The 13,514-nt window shown below is 36.5% G+C and overlaps 1 protein-coding gene across 1 annotated transcript; it reads right to left on the bottom strand.

Moving 5' to 3' along the window:
* Positions 1 to 3,675: 3,675 nt before the first annotated feature.
* On the bottom strand, positions 3,676 to 13,261 carry LOC106170448 (uncharacterized). The gene is made up of 7 exons (XM_013550306.3): positions 13,065 to 13,261; positions 7,462 to 7,636; positions 6,858 to 6,952; positions 6,423 to 6,499; positions 6,116 to 6,202; positions 5,625 to 5,662; positions 3,676 to 5,131 (listed from the first exon to the last, which is right to left on the bottom strand). Exons 1-7 carry the CDS (start codon positions 13,138 to 13,140, stop codon positions 4,336 to 4,338), a joined length of 1,344 nt encoding a protein of 447 aa, XP_013405760.2. The 5' UTR covers positions 13,141 to 13,261; the 3' UTR covers positions 3,676 to 4,335.
* Positions 13,262 to 13,514: the final 253 nt, after the last annotated feature.

Here is a 13,514-nt window from a genome sequence, read left to right as displayed (position 1 = left end):
TAAAAACTAGAGGATCAGAGAGGCGATACCGCCTCCGAATATTGTACCACCAGCTGGAGCAAGCGCATTCGTATAGACCCCCACATATACAAAATAAGGAACACAGCCACCAGTCTTGTGCTTGACAAGGTGTAAAAATGCAATCAACAAGAATTTTCAAAATATGCAAAAAATATATATATAACTAAAAATGGTACAATCAAAGTTAAGTTCATCGTAAGGTAGGTCAAAGGTAAATTCCAAGGTCACAGTAAATTGCCAGTATATGACTTCCTATTCAACTTCAATAGTAACTATGGGCCTATCTCTGCCAGGTTTGGAGTTCAAAGAGAAAGAAATTAGCAGAGTTCAGTTCATGATAATAAGTAGGTCAAAGGTCAATTTCAAGGTCACACTTAGATTGCCAGTATATGACTTCCTATTCACGTTCAATAGTAACTATGGACCTATCTCTGCCAGTTTTGGAGATAAAGGGGAAGGAAAATTTGCAAATGTTCAGTTCATGGTGAAAAGTAGGTCAAAGGTCAATTCTAAGGTCACTTTTAGATTGCCAGTATATGACTTCCTATTCAATTTATAGAGACTATGGACCTATCTCTGCCAGTTTTGGAGATAAAAGGGAAGCAGTATTTGCAAAGTTCAGTTCATGGTGAAAAGTAGGTCAAAGGTCAATTTTAAGGTCACATGTAGATCGCCAGTATATGACTTCCTATTCAAGTTCAATAGAGACTATGGACCTATCTCTGCCAGTTTTGGAGATAAAAGGGACTAAATGGTATAATTTTGGAGTTACCATAATGTGCCATAAATTTCCTACAGAGAGAATTAATTAAAATAAAGAAAAGGTCATTTTGGTCAAAATTCTTGAAATGGGAGGTACTCTGAAGTTCCAGATGTTCAAATTTGATGAAATAATGTCATTTTTGACCACAAGTTGTCTGCTTTGCCAAGCCTTATGTTTTATTTTTCCGGAGTTCATAATTTATTATCCATTGCCGTACTGCACATTTTGCTTTCACCACCAATATGTACTTTTTGATACAGCGTAACTTTGGAGATAAAAGGGAATCAAAATTTGCAAAATTCAGTTCATGGTGAAAAGTAGGTCAAAGGTCAATTTTAAGGTCACATGTAGATTGCCAGTATATGACTTCCTATTCAAGTTCAACAGAGACTATGGACCTATCTCTGCCAGTTTTGGAGATAAAAGGGAAGCAAAATTTGCAAAGTTCAGTTCATGGTGAAAAGTAGGTCAAAGGTTAATTTTAAGGTCACATGTAGATTGCCAGTATATGACTTCCTATTCAAGTTCAAAAGAAACTATGGACCTATCTCTGCCAGTTTTGGAGATAAAAGGGAAGCAAAATTTGCAAAGTTCAGTTCATGGTGAAAAGTAGGTCAAAGGTCAATTTTAAGGTCACTTTTAGATTGCCAGTATATGACTTCCTATTCGATTTCAATAGAGACTATGGACCTATCTCTGCCAGTTTTGGAGATAAAAGGGAAGCAAAATTTGCAAAGTTCAGTTCATGGTGAAAAGTAGGTCAAAGGTCAATTTTAAGGTCACATGTAGATCGCCAGTATATGACTTCCTATTCAAGTTCAATAGAGACTATGGACCTATCTCTGCCAGTTTTGGAGATAAAAGGGACTAAATGGTATAATTTTGGAGTTACCATAATGTGCCATAAATTTCCTACAGAGAAAATTAATTAAAATAAAGAAAAGGTCATTTTGGTCAAAATTCTTGAAATGGGAGGTACTCTGAAGTTCCAGATGTTCAAATTTGATGAAATAATGTCATTTTTGACCACAAGTTGTCTGCTTTGCCAAGCCTTATGTTTTATTTTTCCGGAGTTCATAATTTATTATCCATTGCCGTACTGCACATTTTGCTTTCACCACCAATATGTACTTTTTGATACAGCGTAACTTTGGAGATAAAAGGGAATCAAAATTTGCAAAATTCAGTTCATGGTGAAAAGTAGGTCAAAGGTCAATTTTAAGGTCACATGTAGATTGCCAGTATATGACTTCCTATTCAAGTTCAACAGAGACTATGGACCTATCTCTGCCAGTTTTGGAGATAAAAGGGAAGCAAAATTTGCAAAGTTCTGTTCATGGTGAAAAGTAGGTCAAAGGTTAATTTTAAGGCCACATGTAGATTGCCAGTATATGACTTCCTATTCAAGTTCAATAGAAACTATGGACCTATCTCTGCCAGTTTTGGAGATAAAAGGGAAGCAAAATTTGCAAAGTTCAGTTCATGGTGAAAAGAAGGTCAAAGGTCAATTTTAAGGTCACATTTAGATTGCCAGTATATGACTTCCTATTCCAGTTCAATAGTAACTATGGACCTATCTCTGCCAGTTTTGGAGATAAAAGGGAAGCAAAATTTGCAAAGTTCAGTTCATGGTGAAAAGTAGGTCAAAGGTCAATTTTAAGGTCACATTTAGATTGCCAATATATGACTTCCTATTCAAGTTCAATAGTAACTATGGACCTATCTCTGCCAGTTTTGGAGATAAAAGGGAAGCAAAATTTGCAAAGTTCAGTTCATGGTGAAAAGTAGGTCAAAGGTCAATTTTAAGGTCACATTTAGATTGCCAGTATATGACTTCCTATTCAACTTCAATAGTTACTATGGACCTATCTCTGCCAGTTTTGGAGATATAAGGGACTAAATGTTATAATTTTGGAGTTACCATAATGTGCCATAAATTTCCTACAGAAAAAATTAATTAAAATAAAGAAAAGGTCATTTTGGTCAAAATTCTTGAAATGGGAGGTGCTCTGAAGTTCCAGATGTTCAAATTTGATGAAATAATGTCATTTTTGACCACAAGTTGTCTGCTTTGCCAAGCCTTATGTTTTATTTTTCCGGAGTTCAAAATTTATTATCCATTACCGTACTGCACATTTTGCTTTCACCACCACTATGTACTTTTTGATACAGCGTAACTCGAAAACCGTATGGAATACAAAAAAACGGAGACCACCTCCAGTGTTGGGCTTTACATGCTCTACAAAATGCAAAAAAGAATGGGTGTCTAGCATTAACGGTTCCCGAATTAGAGACAGTTTTCAGTTTCGATATCTTATGGCCGCTACTCCCGTGAAAATGCACCGATTGACCCCAAATTCACGGAGATGAAAGATGACCCGAAGGGTAACACTTTCCATTAATATTATTAGTTAAGTCTGTGTGGTGGCTGAATAAGACCACAAATAATTTTTTTTTCGGCAAAAATTTTGTTTTTTTGAAAATTTTGGCCCGTTTGACCTTGAAATAAAGGTCAAAGGTCAAATCCAAGGGCATATTTGAAATCTACACATATGACTTTTGGAAAGCTGTCTGTAGAAATTTTTCCCATAATTCCTTCCGTAGGGGAGATAATTAGCATTTAATTTTGCCATTTTTGGACAAGGGTGCATTGCAATGAGTGCCACACCTAGACCCCAATACCGACAAAGCCCAAATTTTACGTGGAACGAGTTGAGATTATAGGTGACCTAAATCCAAGAGATGGGTATGGAGGCCCGTACCGTCTAGGAGGAGAAGCGGTAACGGTGACTTGGCGGCGGAGCCGCAGGAGCCGGCGGAACATACGGGTCGGGACTAAAACCATGTGTACCGCCAGCGCCTACGCTGGTGGTACAATAATGAAGCCAAAATTATCCTTCATGATCATAGTATCTATTTTTCGTTGGGCAAAAAGTAAATAGATAAATTCCCTTTTAAGTAAACTTAAAAGAAAATAGTACAATTTCACCTAGACAAGAATCTTGGGTGACAAATAATTACATTATTTCATTCGACAACTTCAAAGATGAAAAAGAATAAAATCTTTGTCCTTTATATGCAGTCATATTGACTGGCAATTTTTCAAAATTCTTACAATCATATTTTGGTCAATCAGATTATTAGCACTTAGGTCACTTTCGGCACTGACTGAACTAAAATGACCTCTTGACCAATTCTTGGATATGTAAGACTTGATTGCAATCATATGAGACAATTGAAGAAACCAATGTATCATTTGTATATGCTGACCTTCACTGTGACATGCACACCATAAAAAGTGAGGATGATATGGCCGAAACGTGCAAACTAGCCATTTTTTCAAAATATTATCTTAAAATGATGAACAATGGTTTAAAAGAGAATTTCCATAACACTGTATATTTCATACAATCTTTACTGTTCATTATTTATGCCTGGTACAAAAAGGACTGGGTATATACCCCCCCCCCCCCCAAGAAAAATAATTATATATATAATAATATTAATAAGAATAATAACAACATCTATCAAAGTGCACGCTAGGGGAGATCTTATGTGCACAATTCTTTAGGGGGAGGTCTGGTGGGAATTTTCCCCAAGGTAAACTTTGCTGCTGTAAACTGTTCTTTTTCCTCATCAGTTAACTGGTCAAGTGGAGTGTATCTAGATTTATGTGGTCCAGCACTTGTAGACTGTGTATAAGATTGTGGTAGTTGTCCTCCTAATTGTGCTTGCTGAGACAAGGGTGAGCCAAACCCAGAGGGCTGAACACCTCCTGATTGTGTTAGGTGTGATGCAGTCTGAGTTGGTTGTGAACCAGATTGTGCCTGCGTAAACCCTTGCACTTGTGCCTGCGGTTTTCCAAATAGAGAACTCTGCTGTATGGCAGCACCACCACCAAATGTCGCCTGGCCCCCAAACACAGACTGACCTTGACCTTGTGACCCTATCTGACCTCCAAAGAGACCTTGACCTTGATTTGAAGAGCTGAACAGCCCTGTACCAGAGCTAGTCTTTCCAAACAATCCAGTATTGTTACTATTGTTAACACCAGGTGACGAACCTCCAAAAATGGTGCTGGTTGGTTTTCCAAAGAGAGATGTGACGGGTCCCCCTGACGCAGTAGGATTTGGCTTGCCAAAGAGTCCCGTGGTGCCCCCACTGGCACCTTGGCCACCACTTCCTACCCCGAAGAGTCCAGCACTGGCAGTAGCAGTTCCAGATGGTCCCTGGGTCTGACCTCCACCAAATATGCTTTGGGTCATGCCAGTGGAGCTGCTCTGTGTTCCCCCAAACAACCCAGACTGGCCTCCGAATCCCGGAGAACCAAAAGTACTGCCACTGCCACTTCAGAGATAGAAACAAGGACATTAGAGATAGTAACCAAACATATGGTAGGTAGAATCTTGTTTAATGAAGAGAAAATATAGTTCCAGATTAAAACATGACCAGAATGATTAATTCGTTGCAAAGAAAAACATAACCTCCTTGGCGGAGGTAATAATTCCCAAACTCTGATAAGCCAGGAATAATTTGTTCAATGAAAAAGAAATTATCCCAAACAAAGGTATATGGTCAGATGAACATTGTTTGAGACAAAAAAGTTCTAATTGTCACAGTGCTGTGCAATAGACTGTAATTTAGTACAAATTAGAGAAAGCATCCAAATAAAGTATCCTTGGTTAAATTCTATCAACTTTTATTTGCTGTCCCATTGCACTTGCTAGTCAACAATTATTTCTGACCCCACTCTCCCTTAATCTTGGGAAATCTCACTTGAGGTTACATTATGTAGAAAGACTTTGGGCTATCTTGAACCGCCTTCATTATTCTTCCTTACCTTGTGGATTTCTGTCTGGCATTCTCAATCTCCTGAAGCTGGAAATAAAATAGACATTTCTTAAACCAACAAAAAGAAAGAAAATAAAGAATGAAACACAATAATAATAAATAATAATAATAAAAACAGGAATAAAATCAAATGAAATAATCAACTGTATATCGCAAGTCAACTGTACAAATCGTAAATAGCACTAGTCTTATTATCACACTTGTTGCATTCATTATATATGTCATTTTTGGTCCGTCATCTCACCAAAATACAATTATTCCTCCAAAATTTCAGAAGACATAATTCCCTAAGAACCAAGCTATCTACTTGGAAATGGTGCTTCATATTCAATCCAAGTGCAGGAATGAGTTGAGCAATGGATTTGCCCAGGATATTTTTTTTCCTCTAAGAAAATAAGATTTTGCCTTCAATAGTTCCACAAATAATGCTTTTAATAATTTTGTTTGAAGTAAGGAAATAAGTGCAAGATGTCTTCTTACCAGCTTTTGTTTCACATGGAGATTGGGTTTCTTGAATTCTTGTCGCCTCGCCATGTACTCACGTGCAAGTTCTGACTCTCTCTGTTGCTACACATCAAATAACATTTAAATTTTAACAATTCAAATGATGCTTTAAAAAAAAAATAAATGATTTTTATTACATTTTTATTATTAAAAAAAGGGAAATAGAATAAGTCAATTACAACAACAAAAAAAAAATTACAATGAATTCCCTTACAATAAAATAAATAAATAAATAAATAAATAATAAATAAATAAATAAATAAATAAATAAATAAAAACCTACATAGGCAGACCACGTTCCATTTGCTCTGGCTTGGTATCCCTCTAATCTCAGCTCTTCTGGTGAGAAATCAGAAAAGCCTGGAAAAAATTCAAATTAGAAAATTTCAAGTGTTCCATGGGCATTGAAACATCTCAACTACATGAGGGTTTTTGGAAAAAGGAAAATACTGGATTGTAGAAGGGGATTCTTTCGTAACATGAAGCAAGAAACACAATCAAAGTTTTGATCGTCTTTTCCTTACTTCTTCCATCATGCATACCCTCAAATTAACATATTTCCCAGATCAATTTTTAAAGCAACTAGTATGAATGGATTTACCAATTAAAATAAATTTAATATTTTAGGTACTCTACATGGATTGCTGAATAAACAATTCATTTGTTTAACTCTTTGTATTTTCTGCTAATTCTGCAACTTTACTGGACAGTAACCTACCTGATATAGACGGTTCCTCCTTGCTGTAAGTATAGCAAGAGAAGGGCCACATCTTACTGGTCTCCCAAACGGTCATCTCTTTGGATATCAAATCCCTGAAAAATATTTAACAGAAACATTAATAAAGAGCATCTTCAAAGTGATTTCCACTATTTGTGATATGAATCAGTGTCGCTAAAATTTTTGGTACTAAATAATATAAATGTAAATGACAAATAAATATTTTTGAAAATTAATACATATTGTATAGGACCTAATGAATAGTTAAATTTCCATACATGACGTAAGTCTAATTCCCAGTGAAAGTATCGTTTACGTAGATCAGTTCAACTTTGCCAAGACTCTCGATCACTGAATAGTCAGATTAACATACTTCCTCTTGCTTCAAATTAACTTCCAATGTACTCATAAAATCACCAGTTTCTGTATTCAACTCGGCGCCAGGAGGTGCCCTGTTATACTGATTGCTTTTAGCAAGAGTCCTATCAAAGTAGGATCAGACTATGTACAACAATACTTTGACTGGGGATGAGCCTTTTGGGACACCCAGCTTAGTGAAGGTTGCAAGAGAAGTTGGACATTTACTGCAGGACTACATAATTACATTATTTCTGTAGGACTGAGGTCCTTTGTTGCCGTGGGTAGCTGAGAGGTTCCCTGGCCCTGATGGCCGTCCTGCCGCTGTCCTTGCCCAAGCCATTTAAATGGATTCTGATTCTGGCCAAAGGTATCATGAAAAGAGACAGATTTGCCACTTCCACCTCTTCCACCACCCTGACCTGTTGTGATAAATAAATCATTTTATGAAAACTTAAAGGTATACCATCCACAATTGGAAATGGCAGATGTCATATTTTATGGCTAAATATCCTGCAACGCTAAGTCACTTTCCCAATTACTAACTGCATAACACATGACTGTCTATGCTGTATCCACTACTACACCTGGTCGTACTTATATATATGGACATGCAGTGTTAGAAATTAAGGCTGGACCGTCTGCCCGGGGCTGACAACTTTCAGAATGGGCTGAAAAGTTTTCCCACCCGGCAGACATTCAGTCCAGCTACTTTTCAAGATGGCTGGACTTTTGGTCCAGCAACTATTTTTCCTAAGAGGCAAACACTGTGGACATGTTAATGTTACCTGTAAATCATTGTTACTACTGTTAAGAAGCACAGGTTATAATGGGTGGGGCTAGTTGTTTGTTTACACAAACTGCCATAAATATTAACCCCAGAATATCAGATTTCTACCCATGTTTACATATTGCATGCTGCTTCACAACTTCTGATTCTTGATTTGAACTTGTGATGAAACATGACTAAAAACAGCTAGCTAGTGCTGCCCATGGACATAATAAGAGAAGGACGAGTAACGCGGCATCTTCCTTTGAAGCTATGTGCATTCGGGTAAACATTCGCCCATTGTCTCAGATAAGCTGTTTTGATAGCTCCACGGGAGCCTGAACAACTTATTATCAAGGTAGCGCGCGGTGTGCCTCATTGAAATCCTTTTGTTCTATTGCATGGATAACGCAATTTCTCGCGGTCCCTCGTGGTTGCTATGACACAGCATTGCCTCCATCTTGTAATTGCTAGCACATAGACTTGCGTCAACAAGTGGAAATTTGTTTCGGGTTTTCAGTTTCTTTTTCCTGTTACCTAATTAAAACGGGCTCTGGCCTTTGTCTATACTTGTTATCGTTTCCAAGATTGTATTGATATATGTCGAACTGATATATAACTGGTTTAAAAGCATGTTGATTAATAAAGCCAGGTAGGTGCTATCCAAACGTATCTGATAACAAGATAATGCAATGTAGCAAGCCAATTACAGAGGTGAGTTGTGATCAAGGTCCACTTTTATGACCATTACCCAAGTAAATATATTCACGAAGTTTGCATGTGTACATGTCCACATTTATACTTGAATTAAAAGACCAATGAGGGCGTTTGTCAATCGTCTCAATGCTGTATAGGGACTCCAATTTAAAGATGAAAAACTATTAATTTTCATTCTCAAAGTGGAGCAGACTGTAGCCGGTAATGTGTAAATATATATATATATATATATATATACTTCAGAGCAGTGTTAATGTCAACTTTGATAAAAGAATATTACAAGGCAGCAAAGCTGTCAAATGTACAGACAAAAAACAGGAAATAACTATGCACAAAATAGGCTACTGTCAATTCTGATGCAAAAGTACATTATGTTAAACTGCAAATTCAACATCAAATTTTAATTATGCTCAAGCAGCACCCAAAATTGTGTTTTCTTCTATTCTGATGCAATATTACATAATGGTTAACAGCATAATGACCGTCAATTTTTAATAATAAAATATACATGGATTTTCAGAAAATGTGACTAGCATGGGTCTTCAAGCCCGTGGAACTTCAAAGTTACACCTTGAAAATGCCAATATGTGAAAAATTAAATTTTCACAAAAAAACTGTTTAACTGGCAGTAAGAATTACCAAACAGACTGCATTGCCTACTGAAGCTGTATTTTAGTCCCATGTTTCTTTCCTGTAAGTTTGAGAACAGTAAGTGACATGGTTTTTCTTAAATGGTCATCATGGGGGCAGTGCCCAAATTAGTTTTTTTTTTTTTCAAATTTTGATGCAATATTACATAATGTTTAACAGCATAATGATGAGTATTATGGATATTCAGAAAATGTTACTAGCAAAGGTCTTCAGGCCCATGGAACTTCAAAGTCACAACTTGAAAATGCCAAAATGTAAACAAGACAGCACTGTTCTGAATTTTTTTTTTCCATTTTTAACAATTTTTAACATAAAACAAAATTAACAGTTTACTGCCGTTTTTATATGATCAACTAAAAAAATTGATGAGATGGGAAAAATATCAATAGAGCAGTGTTAAATGTCCAATTTCTTCCATTCTGAGATTCTGAACATAGTGAATGTCAATGATTGAATCTGACAAACTGCAATGATATGAGTTTATTTCCATTTTTTGAAACTTTATTACACAATACAAGATAACAAGTTTACCATCATTTTTACATATGTTGTAAAGATGCAGGAAATGCCAAACAAACACTTTTACTTATCTTACTAATTAAATAATGAAACATGCATGTTAACATGCCTAAGAATTAAATCTGAGGAAATGTGAAAAAACAGCATTTCTTCAAAATAATGGCCCAATTAAGCTGATTTTTAAACTCAACCTGCGTTTTAGCAGGAATGACCACTCCTGTGAGTTTACTGACAATTGGCCTATCTGTTTTTCTTATTTTGTGTTTACAGTGTTGCATATATGCTGAAAAGTGAAAAAAAAAAAAGCATAACTAAAATAGTGGCCCGATCATGCCTATTTTCTAACTTGACCTGCGTTATAGTAAGATTGATTACTCCTATGAGTTTCATGACAACAGGCCTAACGGTTTTCCTTGAAATGTGTTTACAGTGTTGCATATATGCTGAAAAGTGAAAAAACAGCATAAGTTCTACAATAATGGCCCGATCATGCTGATTTTCGGACTTGACTTGCGTTTTATGGATATTCATCAGCTCTGTAAATATACAGCCAAAAAGTAAAACTGCCTTCCACTTATCGCGTTTACAATGAAAGTGCACGGCGACAGTGACAGTGACAGTGACGGCAACGCCAGCCACGACAGACGCAGGTGATGGCAATATGTACAGACACATCTGTACATATTTACTGTACTGTTTGAGAACAGTAAGTGACATGGTTTTCCTTAAATGGTCATCATGGGAGCAGTGCCCAAAATAAGTTTTTTTCAAATTTTGATGCAATATTACATAATGTTAAACAGCTTAATGACCATCAATTTTTAATAATAAAATATTAGTATCATGGATATTCAGAAAATGTGACTAGCAAAGGTCTTCAGGCCCATGGAACTTCAAAGTCACAACTTGAAAATGCCAAAATGTAAACAAGACAGCACTGTTCTGAAATGTTTTTTTTCCATTTTTAACAATTTTTTTAACATAAACAAAATTAACAGGTTACTGCCATTTTTATACGATCAACTAAGAAAATTGATGAGATGGGAAAAATATCAATACAACAGTGTTAAATGTCCAATTTCCTCCATCCTGAGATTCTGAACATAGTGAATGATTGCATCTGACAAACTGCAATGATATGAGTTTATTTCCATTTTTGACACTTTATTACACAATACACGATAACAAGTTTACCATCATTTTTACATAATCAACTAACAATTTTGTAAAGATTCAGGAAATGTCAAACAAACACTTTTATGTATCTTATTAGTAAAATAATAAGACTGTTAACATGCCTAAGAATTGAATCTGAGGAAATGTGAAAAAACAGCATAACTTCTAAAGTAATGGCCCGATCATGCCGATTTTCGAACTTGACCTGCGTTTTAGTAAGATTGATTACTCCTGTGAGTTTCATGACAACAGGCCTAACGGTGTTCCTTAAAATGTGTTTACAGGGTTGCATATATGCTGAAAAGTGAAAAAACAGCATAAGTTCTACAATAATGGCCCGATCATGCTGATTTTCGAACTTGACCTGCGTTTTATGAATATTCATCAGCTCTGTAAATATAAAGCCAAAAAGTAAAACTGTCCTCCACTTATCGTGTTTACAAGGAAAGTGCACGGCATCGGCGACGGAATCGGCATCGGCATCGGCATCGGCATCGGCATCGGCATCGGCGACGACAGACGCAGGTGATGGCAATATGTACAGACACATCTGTGTCTGTACATAAAAAGGCCCACAAGTGCGTTTTTGTGCGTAACGAATGCGTGTGTGGTGCCATATTGCAACGAGAGCCCATATTGAAAAATAAAAAATAATAATTATCATTCTCAGAATGGAGCAGATCGTAGCCGGTAATGTGTAAATATATGTATACTTCAGAGCAGTTTTAACGTAAACTTTGATAAAAGAATATTAAAAGGCCCACAAGTGCGTTTTTGTGCGTAACGAATGCGTCTGTGGTGCCATATTGCAACGAGAGCCCATATTGAAAGTTTATAAAATAATAATTATCATTCTCAGAATGGAGCAGATCGTAGCCGGTAATGTGTTAATATATGTATACTTCAGAGCAGTTTTAATGTCAATTTTGATAAAAGAATATTAAAAGGCCCACAAGTGCACCTTCATATAGCACACATCAGTGTAAATGCCACCTTTATCTAACTCGTACGTAAAAAATACCAGACCTAAAACGATGTCAGCGAGTTGAATAAATCGGAGAGGAATTGTGTCATTTTAATTCAAGACACGATTGAAGGTTTCATTATTGCCGCGTCTCAGGCTAATTTCTCACATAGAGAGAAAAGTTTGACACAAAAAATATTTTCCAATCGGATCATAGTTGAAAACAAGTATACTACACTACAATTGTACAATTTTGAATGCTCATTTTACGACAACAAACAAGATTGCCTTTACCACATAGGGCATTTTGAATTCCTCCATGAATAAACATATCAAATTCTCACATAGTTTCCAAATTGACAGAACAAATTGTACTTATACTTCATCTCTATAATATTATTGTCTCATCCACCCGAAAGATTGACTCACGTTATCGCGAACTACCTGCCCAAATGACACAAAAAGTCATCGACAACTGCGATATGCTCGCTACCTGTACGGGAGGTCGTGTGATCCGAACGCACATGGTTTCGCGAAGAGCTAACGTTAAGCCGATTATCCTTTGATCTCGCTCCGCGTTACTCGTCCTTCTCTTATTATGTCCATGTGCTGCCATATTGTTTTGACAATTTATAAAAGGTTGAAAGTGAAAATCTTAAAGGTGGTTTCTGAAAAAATGACTGACACAGCGTCACTAAAACTTAAATCACTTTTGATCAAATCGATATAGATAAAACAAGAGATAAAAGAAAATTAAAGTGGTTTATTCATATTTACATATGTAGCTATCGATTCGCGTGTAAAATTTTTAAGTCTCTAGCCTAATAAGCACACTACCCTGCCTACCAAACATACTGGTACGATCCACATTTGAAAACGTCAAAAATTTATATTTTTTTATGACTAAATATTCTGTTAAAGCTAGTAGTCCACTTTCTACTTTTATTTTACTGCGTAACACATGAATCCCCCGAGCTGTACTACATCCCACTGATTTTCTGGCTGCTATTACTGTCTGTTTTTGCTATAATTACTACTTTAATACTTTCCATACCCGGTTTTTGGTGTTCGAACCTGCAGCTGTCTCCATATCTGCAATATCCCTGAGCGAAAAACTTGCACAATACCATTCTTTCTTTCTTTTACACTCCGTGTGATTCCCCCATGCCGATTGCGAGACGAAAGTTGTTCATTTACTGCGGAGCTGTGATATATAAGTGCGGAGTTGTGATCTCCAGTAAAATGTGGACAAAGAGGCGTGTGCGTGTGTGTGTGCGCGCGCGCGCGCGGGGGAGGGGGAGGGGGCGTTGTTGCTAAAAACCAATATCAGACTTTTAAAAGTGTTTCTTATGTTTATAATCCTTTTCTTTTTAGTTTGATGCTAGTTGCATATGCCTTCAAAATGTAATAACTATGGGACCTCGCAGTAGTAGAATGTATTTGGTGACCCGTAGGAGTCAGCGGCTTACGTTGGAATTTTTACATCATGCAATTCCTTACAAAA

Source organism: Lingula anatina, chromosome 8, assembly GCF_051362555.1.
Source record: "Lingula anatina isolate TDL-2025a chromosome 8, LinAna3.0, whole genome shotgun sequence".
Lineage (NCBI taxonomy): Eukaryota > Metazoa > Brachiopoda > Lingulata > Lingulida > Lingulidae > Lingula > Lingula anatina.
Note: the sequence above shows the minus strand (reverse complement) of the source record. Positions and strands in the feature narration are given on the sequence as shown.

What these genes read in the sequence shown, in the direction of transcription:
- LOC106170448 (XM_013550306.3), bottom strand. Translation starts at nt 13,140, where the DNA reads ATGGTATTGTGCAAGTTTTTCGCTCAGGGATATTGCAGATATGGAGAC. An exon ending in ATGGAACGTGGTCTGCCTAT is followed by an intron (nt 6,203 to 6,422) that starts GTAGGTTTTTAT and finishes TTTGATGTGTAG; the next exon opens with CAACAGAGAGAGTCAGAACT. An exon ending in GCCAGACAGAAATCCACAAG is followed by an intron (nt 5,132 to 5,624) that starts GTAAGGAAGAAT and finishes CTATCTCTGAAG; the next exon opens with TGGCAGTGGCAGTACTTTTG.